This window comes from Bombina bombina, chromosome 6 (assembly GCF_027579735.1).
Source record: "Bombina bombina isolate aBomBom1 chromosome 6, aBomBom1.pri, whole genome shotgun sequence".
NCBI classification, from domain to species: Eukaryota; Metazoa; Chordata; class Amphibia; order Anura; family Bombinatoridae; genus Bombina; species Bombina bombina.
Window position 1 is genome coordinate 19894741 of NC_069504.1, and position 14888 is coordinate 19909628.

General features: G+C 42.4%; 1 protein-coding gene across 1 annotated transcript in view; it reads left to right on the forward strand.

The window, feature by feature from the left end:
- Positions 1-14888, forward strand: part of SND1 (staphylococcal nuclease and tudor domain containing 1) — a gene marked incomplete in the record, with an annotated part of 1252242 nt that overhangs the window by 1123577 nt on the left and 113777 nt on the right. Inside the window, 1 exon segment of the mRNA XM_053716327.1 lies at positions 11921-12062. Coding sequence (XP_053572302.1) covers positions 11921-12062 — 142 coding nt within the window.

Below are 14888 nucleotides of genomic sequence, written 5' to 3' on the forward strand. Positions count from 1 at the left end.
CTCTCTCTGTCTGTGTCTGTGTCTCTCTCTGTCTGTGTCTGTGTCTCTCTCTGTCTGTGTCTCTCTCTGTCTGTGTCTCTCTCTGTCTGTGTCTCTCTCTGTCTGTGTCTGTGTCTCTCTCTGTGTCTGTGTGTCTCTGTGTCTCTCTGTCTTTGTGTCTCTCTGTCTGTGTGTCTCTCTCTCTCTCTGTCTGTGTGTCTCTCTCTGTCTGTGTGTCTCTCTCTCTCTCTGTCTGTGTGTCTCTCTCTCTGTCTGTGTGTCTCTGTCTGTGTGTCTCTCTCTGTCTGTGTGTCTCTCTCTCTCTCTGTTTCTCTGTGTCTGTGTGTCTCTCTCTGTGTCTGTGTGTCTCTCTCTGTGTCTGTGTCTCTCTCTGTGTCTGTGTCTCTCTCTGCCTGTGTCTCTCTCTGCCTGTGTCTCTCTCTGCCTGTGTCTCTCTCTGCCTGTGTCTCTCTCTGCCTGTGTCTCTCTGTGTGTCTTTCTTTCTCTCTCTGTGTCTCTCTCTCTCTCTCTCTCTCTCTCTGTGTCTCGCTCTCTGTCTGTCTCTGTGTGTCTCTCTCTCTGTCTGTCTGTCTGTCTCTCTGTCTGTCTCTCTCTATCTCTGTCTGTCTGTCTCTCTCTGTCTATTTCTCTGTGTCTATCTCTGTCTCTCTCTCTCTCTGTCTGTATGTCTCTCTGTCTATCTCTGTCTGTATGTCTCTCTCTCTCTCTCTCTCTCTCTGTGTCTCTCTCTCTCTCTCTGTGTCTCTCTCTCTCTCTCTCTCTGTGTCTCTCTCTCTCTCTCTCTCTCTCTCTCTGTGTCTCTCTCTCTCTGTGTCTCTCTGTCTCTCTCTCTCTCTCTGTGTCTCTCTCTCTCTGTGTGTCTCTCTCTCTCTGTGTCTATCTCTGTCTCTCTCTCTCTGTCTCTCTCTCTCTGTCTCTCTCTCTCTGTCTCTCTCTCTCTCTGTGTCTCTGTCTCTCTCTCTGTGTGTCTCTCTCCTCCCTCCCTTCTGCCCATCCCACCCTCTCCTCTTTCACTATATCTCTTCATCAGTGACTCCATCTTCCTCTGTCACTCTCTGCTTTCCCTCCCTCCTTCTCCCTCCCTTCCTTCATTTCTTTGCCAAGTAGTGTAGCTTCTGGATGAAACTCTGGCATTTCAGTCTTAAATCAACTCCCACAGACAATAAATTGTACAGCCTGAATTGCATGATAGGAGCTGGAAATGACTGCTTGCATTTAAGATGTAATATTGCAAATTGGCTGCATTAGCAGATGTTCAGTGTTTTCAGTGTGTGAGCCCTACGTAACCCTAAAACAGCCACACGGCAGCATTTGTGTGACCACCGATTCTGTTAGCTGATAAATGTACCAGCTTTGGGAACACAGAATACTTGAAATCTTGCTGCAGTCTGTTTCCATTTTCTACTGCTGACGCTGCAGATTTCGCTTGAAAGCATCTTGCTGATAATAATTTGGTAGAGCTAAGAATGTTTCTTGCATATATAAAGCTCAATGTCTGATATTGAATTCTCCAGACACTTACCTATTCACTTACCAGTTTGTGTCCTCTTCATGGTGTTCTGTAAAAAGAAATGGCTAATAAAGGCTGCTGCCGGGAGTAACAAAATGTCAGATTTACATTAGACTGTGGTTTTAATATATCTATAAGGTCAGACACACAATGCAGTGTCATACAGTATATACACATGCAAATACATGTACCAGTGACTTGCTTACAGAGGGACACGCGTGTGCTTTACAGGTATAAGTACATACACACATGCAATTACATGTACCAGTGACTTGCTTACAGAAGGACACGCGTGTGCTTTACAGGTATAAGTACATACACACATGCAATTACATGTACCAGTGACTTGCTTACAGAAGGACACGCGTGTGCTTTACAGGTATAAGTACATACACACATGCAATTACATGTACCAGTGACTTGCTTACAAAGGGACACATGTGCTTTACAGGTATAAGTACATATACACATGCAATTACATGTACCAGTGACTTGCTTACAGAAGGACACGCGTGTGCTTTACAGGTATAAGTACATACACACATGCAAATACATGTACCAGTGACTTGCTTACAGAGGGACACGCGTGTGCTTTACAGGTATAAGTACATACACACATGCAATTACATGTACCAGTGACTTGCTTACAGAAGGACACGCGTGTGCTTTACAGGTATAAGTACATACACACAAGCAATTACATGTACCAGTGACTTGCTTACAGAAGGACACGCGTGTGCTTTACAGGTATAAGTACATACACACATGCAAATACATGTACCAGTGACTTGCTTACAGAGGGACACGCGTGTGCTTTACAGGTATAAGTACATACACACATGCAATTACATGTACCAGTGACTTGCTTACAGAAGGACACGCGTGTGCTTTACAGGTATAAGTACATACACACATGCAATTACATGTACCAGTGACTTGCTTACAGAAGGACACGCGTGTGCTTTACAGGTATAAGTACATACACACATGCAAATACATGTACCAGTGACTTGCTTACAAAGGGACACATGTGCTTTACAGGTATAAGTACATATACACATGCAAATACATGTACCAGTGACTTGCTTACAGAAGGACAAGCGTGTGCTTTACAGGTATAAGTACATACACACATGCAAATACATGTACCAGTGACTTGCTTACAGAAGGACAAGTGTGTGCTTTACAGGTATAAGTACATACACACATGCAAATACATGTACCAGTGACTTGCTTACAGAAGGACACGCGTGTGCTTTACAGATATAAGTACATACACACATGCAAATACATGTACCAGTGACTTGCTTACAGAAGGACACGCGTGTGCTTTACAGGTATAAGTACATACACACATGCAATTACATGTACCAGTGACTTGCTTACAAAGGGACACATGTGCTTTACAGGTATAAGTACATATACACATGCAAATACATGTACCAGTGACTTGCTTACAGAAGGACAAGCGTGTGCTTTACAGGTATAAGTACATACACACATGCAAATACATGTACCAGTGACTTGCTTACAGAAGGACAAGTGTGTGCTTTACAGGTATAAGTACATACACACATGCAAATACATGTACCAGTGACTTGCTTACAGAGGGACACGCGTGTGCTTTACAGGTATAAGTACATACACACATGCAATTACATGTACCAGTGACTTGCTTACAGAAGGACACGCGTGTGCTTTACAGGTATAAGTACATACACACATGCAAATACATGTACCAGTGACTTGCTTACAGAGGGACACGCGTGTGCTTTACAGGTATAAGTACATACACACATGCAATTACATGTACCAGTGACTTGCTTACAGAAGGACACGCGTGTGCTTTACAGGTATAAGTACATACACACATGCAATTACATGTACCAGTGACTTGCTTACAGAAGGACACGCGTGTGCTTTACAGGTATAAGTACATACACACATGCAAATACATGTACCAGTGACTTGCTTACAAAGGGACACATGTGCTTTACAGGTATAAGTACATATACACATGCAAATACATGTACCAGTGACTTGCTTACAGAAGGACAAGCGTGTGCTTTACAGGTATAAGTACATACACACATGCAAATACATGTACCAGTGACTTGCTTACAGAAGGACAAGTGTGTGCTTTACAGGTATAAGTACATACACACATGCAAATACATGTACCAGTGACTTGCTTACAGAAGGACACGCGTGTGCTTTACAGATATAAGTACATACACACATGCAAATACATGTACCAGTGACTTGCTTACAGAAGGACACGCGTGTGCTTTACAGGTATAAGTACATACACACATGCAATTACATGTACCAGTGACTTGCTTACAGAGGGACACGTGTGCTTTACAGGCATAAGTACATACACACATGCAAATACATGTACCAGTGACTTGCTTACAGAGGGACACGTGTGCTTTACAGGCATAAGTACATACACACGTGTGCTTTACAGGCATAAGTACATACACACATGCAAATACATGTACCAGTGACTTGCTTACAGAAGGACACGCGTGTGCTTTACAGGCATAAGTACATACACACATGCAATTACATGTACCAGTGACTTGCTTACAGAGGGACACGTGTGCTTTACAGGCATAAGTACATACACACATGCAAATACATGTACCAGTGACTTGCTTACAGAGGGACACGTGTGCTTTACAGGCATAAGTACATACACACAAGCATTTACATGTACCAGTGACTTGCTTACAGAGGGACACGCGTGTGCTTTACAGGTATAAGTACATACACACAAGCAATTACATGTACCAGTGACTTGCTTACAGAAGGACACGCGTGTGCTTTACAGGTATAAGTACATATACACAAGCAATTACATGTACCAGTGACTTGCTTACAAAGGGACACGCGTGTGCTTTACAGGTATAAGTACATACACACATGCAATTACATGTACCAGTGACTTGCTTACAGAGGGACACGTGTGCTTTACAGGTATAAGTACATACACACAAGCAATTACATGTACCAGTGACTTGCTTACAAAGGGACACGCGTGTGCTTTACAGGTATAAGTACATACACACATGCAATTACATGTACCAGTGACTTGCTTACAGAGGGACACGTGTGCTTTACAGGCATAAGTAAATACACACATGCAATTACATGTACCAGTGACTTGCTTACAGAGGGACACGCGTGTGCTTTACAGGTATAAGTACATACACACATGCAATTACATGTACCAATGACTTGCTTACAGAGGGACACGTGCTTTACAGACATAAGTAAATACACACATGCAAATACATGTACCAATGACTTGCTTACAGAGGGACACGCGTGCTTTACAGGCATAAGTACATACACACATGCAAATACATGTACCAATGACTTGCTTACAGAGGGACACGTGCTTTACAGGCATAAGTACATACACACATGCAATTACATGTACCAGTGACTTGCTTACAGAGGGACACGTGTGCTTTACAGGCATAAGTACATACACACAAGCAAATACATGTACCACTGACTTGCTTACAGAGGGACATGTGTGCTTTACAGGCATAAGTACATACACACAAGCAAAAACATGTACCAATGACTTGCTTACAGAGGGACACGCGTGTGCTTTACAGGCATAAGTACATACACACATGCAAATACATGTACCAGTGACTTGCTTACAGAGGGACACGTGTGCTTTACAGGCATAAGTACATACACACAAGCAAATACATGTACCAGTGACTTGCTTACCGAGGGACACGCGTGCTTTACAGGTATAAGTACATACACACATGCAATTACATGTACCAGTGACTTGCTTACAGAAGGACACGCGTGTGCTTTACAGGTATAAGTACATACACACAAGCAAATACATGTACCAGTGACTTGCTTACAGAGAGACACGTGTGCTTTACAGGCATAAGTACATACACACAAGCAAATACATGTACCAGTGACTTGCTTACAGAGGGACACGCGTGTGCTTTACAGGCATAAGTACATACACACATGCAATTACATGTACCAGTGACTTGCTTACAGAGAGACACGTGTGCTTTACAGGCATAAGTACATACACACAAGCAAATACATGTACCAGTGACTTGCTTACAGAGGGACACGCGTGTGCTTTACAGGCATAAGTACATACACACAAGCAATTACATGTACCAGTGACTTGCTTACAGAGGGACACGTGTGCTTTACAGGCATAAGTACATACACACATACAATTACATGTACCAGTGACTTGCTTACAGAGGGACACGTGCTTTACAGGTATAAGTACATACACACAAGCAATTACATGTACCAGTGACTTGCTTACAGAGGGACACGTGTGCTTTACAGGCATAAGTACATACACACATGCAAATACATGTACCAGTGACTTGCTTACCGAGGGACATGTGTGCTTTACAGGCATAAGTACATACACACAAGCAATTACATGTACCAGTGACTTGCTTACAGAGAGACACCTGTGCTTTACAGGCATAAGTACATACACACATGCAATTACATGTACCAGTGACTTGCTTACAGAGGGACACGCGTGTGCTTTACAGGTATAAGTACATACACACAAGCAATTACATGTACCAGTGACTTGCTTACAGAGGGACGCGTGCTTTACAGGCATAAGTACATACACACATGCAATTACATGTACCAATGACTTGCTTACAGAGGGACGCGTGCTTTACAGGCATAAGTACATACACACAAGCAATTACATGTACCAGTGACTTGCTTACCGAGGGACACGCGTGCTTTACAGGTATAAGTACATACACACATGCAAATACATGTACCAGTGACTTGCTTACAGAGGGACACGTGTGCTTTACAGGTATAAGTACATACACACATGCAAATACATGTACCAGTGACTTGCTTACAGAGGGACACGTGTGCTTTACAGGCATAAGTACATACACACATGCAAATACATGTACCAGTGACTTGCTTACAGAGGGACACGTGTGCTTTACAGGTATAAGTACATACACACATGCAAATACATGTACCAGTGACTTGCTTACAGAGGGACACGTGTGCTTTACAGGCATAAGTACATACACACATGCAAATACATGTACCAGTGACTTGCTTACAGAGGGACATGTGTGCTTTACAGGCATAAGTACATACACACAAGCAATCACATGTACCAGTGACTTGCTTACAGAGGAACACGTGTGCTTTACAGGCATAAGTACATACACACATGCAATTACATGTACCAATGACTTGCTTACAGAGGGACGCGTGCTTTACAGGCATAAGTACATACACACAAGCAATTACATGTACCAGTGACTTGCTTACCGAGGGACACGCGTGCTTTACAGGTATAAGTACATACACACATGCAAATACATGTACCAGTGACTTGCTTACAGAGGGACACGTGTGCTTTACAGGCATAAGTACATACACACAAGCAAATACATGTACCACTGACTTGCTTACAGAGGGACATGTGTGCTTTACAGGCATAAGTACATACACACAAGCAAAAACATGTACCAATGACTTGCTTACAGAGGGACACGCGTGTGCTTTACAGGCATAAGTACATACACACATGCAAATACATGTACCAGTGACTTGCTTACAGAGGGACACGTGTGCTTTACAGGCATAAGTACATACACACAAGCAATTACATGTACCAGTGACTTGCTTACAGAGGGACACGTGTGCTTTACAGGCATAAGTACATACACACATGCAATTACATGTACCAGTGACTTGCTTACAGAGGGACACGTGCTTTACAGGTATAAGTACATACACACAAGCAATTACATGTACCAGTGACTTGCTTACAGAGGGACACGTGTGCTTTACAGGCATAAGTACATACACACATGCAAATACATGTACCAGTGACTTGCTTACCGAGGGACATGTGTGCTTTACAGGCATAAGTACATACACACAAGCAATTACATGTACCAGTGACTTGCTTACAGAGAGACACCTGTGCTTTACAGGCATAAGTACATACACACATGCAATTACATGTACCAGTGACTTGCTTACAGAGGGACACGCGTGTGCTTTACAGGTATAAGTACATACACACAAGCAATTACATGTACCAGTGACTTGCTTACAGAGGGACGCGTGCTTTACAGGCATAAGTACATACACACATGCAATTACATGTACCAATGACTTGCTTACAGAGGGACGCATGCTTTACAGGCATAAGTACATACACACAAGCAATTACATGTACCAGTGACTTGCTTACCGAGGGACACGCGTGCTTTACAGGTATAAGTACATACACACATGCAAATACATGTACCAGTGACTTGCTTACAGAGGGACACGTGTGCTTTACAGGTATAAGTACATACACACATGCAAATACATGTACCAGTGACTTGCTTACAGAGGGACATGTGTGCTTTACAGGCATAAGTACATACACACAAGCAATCACATGTACCAGTGACTTGCTTACAGAGGAACACGTGTGCTTTACAGGCATAAGTACATACACACATGCAATTACATGTACCAATGACTTGCTTACAGAGGGACGCGTGCTTTACAGGCATAAGTACATACACACAAGCAATTACATGTACCAGTGACTTGCTTACCGAGGGACACGCGTGCTTTACAGGTATAAGTACATACACACATGCAAATACATGTACCAGTGACTTGCTTACAGAGGGACCTGTGTGCTTTACAGGCATAAGTACATACATACAAGCAATCACATGTACCAGTGACTTGCTTACAGAGGGACACGTGTGCTTTACAGGCATAAGTACATACACACATGCAAATACATGTACCAGTGACTTGCTTACAGAGGAACACGTGTGCTTTACAGGCATAAGTACATACACACATGCAAATACATGTACCAGTGACTTGCTTACAGAGGGACACGTGTGCTTTACAGGCATAAGTACATACACACATGCAATTACATGTACCAATGACTTGCTTACAGAGGGACGCGTGCTTTACAGGCATAAGTACATACACACAAGCAATTACATGTACCAGTGACTTGCTTACCGAGGGACACGCGTGCTTTACAGGTATAAGTACATACACACATGCAAATACATGTACTAGTGACTTGCTTACAGAGGGACACGTGTGCTTTACAGGCATAAGTACATACACACAAGCAAATACATGTACCACTGACTTGCTTACAGAGGGACACGTGTGCTTTACAGGCATAAGTACATACACACAAGCAATCACATGTACCAGTGACTTGCTTACAGAGGGACACGTGTGCTTTACAGGCATAAGTACATACACACATGCAAATACATGTACCAGTGACTTGCTTACAGAGGGACACGTGTGCTTTACAGGCATAAGTACATACACACATGCAAATACATGTACCAGTGACTTGCTTACAGAGGAACACGTGTGCTTTACAGGCATAAGTACATACACACATGCAAATACATGTACCAGTGACTTGCTTACAGAGGGACACGTGTGCTTTACAGGCATAAGTACATACACACATGCAATTACATGTACCAATGACTTGCTTACAGAGGGACGCGTGCTTTACAGGCATAAGTACATACACACAAGCAATTACATGTACCAGTGACTTGCTTACCGAGGGACACGCGTGCTTTACAGGTATAAGTACATACACACATGCAAATACATGTACCAGTGACTTGCTTACAGAGGGACATGTGTGCTTTACAGGCATAAGTACATACACACAAGCAATCACATGTACCAGTGACTTGCTTACAGAGGGACACGTGTGCTTTACAGGCATAAGTACATACACACATGCAATTACATGTACCAGTGACTTGCTTACAGAAGGACACGCGTGTGCTTTACAGGTATAAGTACATACACACAAGCAAATACATGTACCAGTGACTTGCTTACACAGAGACACGTGTGCTTTACAGGCATAAGTACATACACACAAGCAAATACATGTACCAGTGACTTGCTTACAGAGGGACACGCGTGTGCTTTACAGGCATAAGTACATACACACATGCAAATACATGTACCAGTGACTTGCTTACAGAGAGACACGTGTGCTTTACAGGCATAAGTACATACACACAAGCAATTACATGTACCAGTGACTTGCTTACAGAGAGACACCTGTGCTTTACAGGCATAAGTACATACACACATGCAATTACATGTACCAGTGACTTGCTTACAGAGGGACACGCGTGTGCTTTACAGGTATAAGTACATACACACAAGCAATTACATGTACCAGTGACTTGCTTACAGAGGGACGCGTGCTTTACAGGCATAAGTACATACACACATGCAATTACATGTACCAATGACTTGCTTACAGAGGGACGCGTGCTTTACAGGTATAAGTACATACACACAAGCAATTACATGTACCAGTGACTTGCTTACCGAGGGACACGCGTGCTTTACAGGTATAAGTACATACACACATGCAAATACATGTACCAGTGACTTGCTTACAGAGGGACATGTGTGCTTTACAGGCATAAGTACATACACACATGCAATTACATGTACCAATGACTTGCTTACAGAGGAACACGTGTGCTTTACAGGCATAAGTACATACACACATGCAAATACATGTACCAGTGACTTGCTTACAGAGGGACACGTGTGCTTTACAGGCATAAGTACATACACACATGCAATTACATGTACCAATGACTTGCTTACCGAGGGACATGTGTGCTTTACAGGTATAAGTACATACACACATGCAATTACATGTACCAATGACTTGCTTACAGAGGAACACGTGTGCTTTACAGGTATAAGTACATACACACATGCAAATACATGTACCAGTGACTTGCTTACAGAGGGACACGTGCTTTACAGGCATAAGTACATACACACAAGCAAATACATGTACCAGTGACTTGCTTACAGAGGGACACATGCTTTACAGGCATAAGTACATACACACATGCAATTACATGTACCAATGACTGAAAACTGAAACATACCTTATTAAAACACAAAACAGTGATTTTTGGGGAAACAAATTTATTATACAAAGGCCACAACTGTGAATTTGTTATTTACGCAATGAGACCCAGCCGTATTACAGTTGGCTAATTAGGCGCCTACACGCTGGTGTTTGAATCATTTTCACAGACCTATTCTTGTGCTTTTATTTTTCATTTTTGGTTTTAATAAGTTATGTTTTAGTTTTGGCCCATCTCTGCTTCATGCGGTTAGGGGATATTCCATATGGGATCCAGAGGTGCTATTAAGCGTATCCTTTTAGTCAGTATTTTCTGTTTGTGCCCCGGCTTGTCTGGGGTTAACTGCTTGAGTCACTCACTGAAAGCTGCTCAGCTGTCTGTGCCCAATGCTGTGAGCTTAGCGGTGTCATAGGATTTGTACCTAGTCCGGTTTAAGAGTGCAGTCCATTTCCTTGTTTAGTGAGTTTTTATATAGAGTTTGGAATATTGTATAAAAGTTAGCATTTAATGTTGTCATTGTGTAGCATTGTAACAATAAGACGACAGTGCTGTGAGCTTTGCAGTTGCAGCGCTTCGCCTTTAGGAACCGCTCTGCTTATCTAGAGTAATTAGCATCTCTGTCCAGTCCCATTCATCACTCTGTCTCTTCTCCACCTGCTGGGGGCTCTGTGTCATTTTGTTGAGGTTATAGAGGACGGTGTGACAAGGAGAGAGGCTGTACACAAGAACACTGCTAGTTGTTTAGCCTGTAACAGACTTTACTTAGCTCCAATAATTACATTCTGACTGGGGATGTCTCTTTGAGAGTGCAGAGAAATGCTATCAATCTTCTCCTAATTCCCTCTGTGCCAGTCTGTGAACACATGAGCCCAGCAAAGCTTCTGTGAGTCTAGGAAAGGCTCCTGTTCGACCTCCAGCTGGCAGTAACTGTGGCCCCTGGGTGCCAGCTGGAGGTACCTCTTACTGTAAGTTCTCTAGGTACCATGGTCCTCTAATCCTTCTGTTCAGGGTTACACTGCACCGCCAGCTAATTTTACCTGTTAGACAGTAAGCTCTTTAGATCCTGTAATCATTTTAATATCACTTTAAAAGCCCTCCAATTAACATCTATTAGGAAATGTACCTTATTACTTCTTTCCAGGACAGCAAATGGTGACAGGCAGATGTCTAGAGCACTATTTGACTGCCATGTGTGTCTGTAACAAAGTTATACCTAGCGTTCTCCGTGTAGCTAGGTTTCAACAAAGCATAGGCAGAGAAAGAGATTTATTTTATAATAAAGTAACGTATAAAAACTTTTGTTATAAATATAAAATGGGTTTATTATTGACTGTTGTATTCCTTTAAACTGTCCTGGTCTAGTGAGGTAGAATCAAGAGGTCTCCTCTCTCATGCCTTTGTTGTTGTCTGACTATTGCAGGTCTGGGCCGCGTTTGAAGAGAAACCACTGGAGGAGATAGTGACGGTGGTGGAGGAGAAGGAACGAAATGTTCATTATAAGCCTGTACTGGTGACAGAGATCATGGACAATCTGCACTTCTATGTCCAGGACGTGGAGACAGGTCAGTAGTTCTGTATGATACACACCAGCTCCCTGGCACTAGTCTCATCTGTACGCAATGCCCTAACTGCTGCCTACAATTCATACAATTTGCTATGTGAACTTCGGGTGCAATGTTAATGCTGTCCATAACTATGACTCAAGGAGCCAGCTACCGAAAGGTGCCTCTGCCAAGGAGCTTTATAATATCAAAATATAGAATATTACTGTATTAATATAATCCCGTTCTATGTCTGTAAAGCGCATTTTTATTTGCTGCCAGTAGTTAAGTCATGAGCTTACATTTCCTCTCCTCTGGGCTTAACCCGTTAGTGGTGTGGTGCCCGTGTGTGTTGCTACCGGGTATCTGAATGTTAAACAACATTGCAGCTTATTTACACTCTTATTGGGCCGGCTGCCAAATACCCCTGCTTTCCTGTAATGAGTTGTTTTGGGTTTTATAATAAGAATTTGATCTTGCTCTGTAAATATGAAAATATTAGCTGCATTAGGAAAGGGGCCTTCTGTAATCTGCATTACTTACAGGATCATCACAATAGCAGCCAAAAAAGGACTGAAACAGAGACTGTGTTTCATTTAAATATAAATTCATATACAATGTTCTCCCGCTGGGGTGGTATTGTGAAGTAGCTGGGCGGGGCAGTGTAATACTTTGTATTTTTAAAACCTTTTCTGTTATTAAACTATCAAAAGCACAAATGAATTGCATCATTTAACATAAACTGACTGATCATCTGTGCAACAAACATTGAAAAAATGTAATTTTAGCTTAATATCAGCTGAAGTTTTAGCTGGGTGTTCAGTAAAATCAGTCATGAAATAGGTCCTGGCGAGTACATTACTAAATCTTTCTTTCCAGCAAGAAGGTGATTTCTGAATTTAAAAAAGGGCAGTTATTATTTTATGAGGACGAATTACTGTTTGTATTTCCCTCTTCTTTTTACTTGATTTGTCAGGTTCCAATGGCTGTAAAGCCTCGCGTGCTGATGGTCTGAGACCGTCTTTGCATTCCATCAGTAATCTGTACAAAAGAAATATGCTAAAGTATAAAAACAGGCGCTGTAGCCGTGTGCACAAACTAAATGCTGCGTAAACAGATCTGGTCTGTAACACACAGGTTTTGCATAAATCATTTCCCCTTGTTACAGGTTTATTTTTTCACTTGGCCACTGGGGGTAGCCAGTCAGGTGTAAGCATTTATGCTAGCCAATGTTGGAGCTACAGTGATCTGCAGGCAAAGACTTTTGGCAGAGCCTAGTTGCATCTTTACAGACTTAAGGGATGCTGCAAAAGGTATATGGCGGGAATGGTGCTGATTTAAAGTTGCACTGTCAGTAGCTGTGGGACTAGACTGTCTTGTGAAATAGGTAAGGCATAATAAGGCAGAAATCTAGCAGGTGCACATGTGTGGGTGTGTGTCTGTAACAGTTATGCCGCACAGGTGTTTGTAGTAGTGATGCCGCCAGAGGCGTAACTAGAAACCACAGGGCCCAGATGCAAGAATCTAAGGCCCCCCCCCCCCAAAAAAAAAAGGTTAATTTGATACATATTTTCTCCAACATTGGTGTGTCCGGTCCACGGCGTCATCCTTACTTGTGGGAATATCTCTTCCCCAACAGGAAATGGCAAAGAGTCCCAGCAAAGCTGGCCATATAGTCCCTCCTAGGCTCCGCCCACCCCAGTCATTCTCTTTGCCGTTGCACAGGCAACATCTCCACGGAGATGGTTAAGAGTATGTGGTGTTTAAATGTAGGTTTCTCCAACATAGGTGTGTCCGGTCCACGGCGTCATCCTTACTTGTGGGATATTCTCTTCCCCAACAGGAAATGGCAAAGAGCCCAGCAAAGCTGGTCACATGATCCCTCCTAGGCTCCGCCTACCCCAGTCATTCTCTTTGCCGTTGTACAGGCAACATCTCCACGGAGATGGCTTAGAGTTTTTTAGTGTTTAACTGTAGTTTTTATTATTCAATCAAGAGTTTGTTATTTTAAAATAGTGCTGGTATGTACTATTTACTCTGAAACAGAAAAGAGATGAAGATTTCTGTTTGTATGAGGAAAATGATTTTAGCAACCGTTACTAAAATCCATGGCTGTTCCACACAGGACTGTTGAGAGGAATTAACTTCAGTTGGGGGAACAGTGAGCAGTCTTTTGCTGCTTGAGGTATGACACATTCTAACAAGACGATGTAATGCTGGAAGCTGTCATTTTCCCTATGGGATCCGGTAAGCCATTTTTATTCAGACAGTAAATAAGGGCTTCACAAGGGCTTATTAAGACTGTAGACATTTTCTGGGCTAAATCGATCATATTTACACATATTTAGCCTTGAGGAATCATTTAATCTGGGTATTTTTTGTAAAATAATATCGGCAGGCACTGTTTTAGACACTTTATTCTATAGGGGCTTTCCCTAATCATAGTCAGAGCCTCATTTTCGCGCCGGTATGGCGCACTTGTTTTTGAGAACAGCATGACATGCAGCTGCATGTGTGTGGAGCTCTGATACATAGAAAAGTCTTTCTGAAGGCATCATTTGGTATCGTATTCCCCTTTGGGCTTGGTTGGGTCTCAGCAAAGCAGATTCCAGGGACTGTAAAGGGGTTAAATATAAAAACGGCTCCGGTTCCGTTATTTTAAGGGTTAAAGCTTCCAAATTTGGTGTGCAATACTTTTAAGGCTTTAAGACACTGTGGTGAAATTTTGGTGAATTTTGAACAATTCCTTCATACTTTTTCGCAATTGCAGTAATAAAGTGTGTTCAGTTTAAAATTTAAAGTGACAGTAACGGTTTTATTTTAAAACGTTTTTTGTGCTTTGTTATC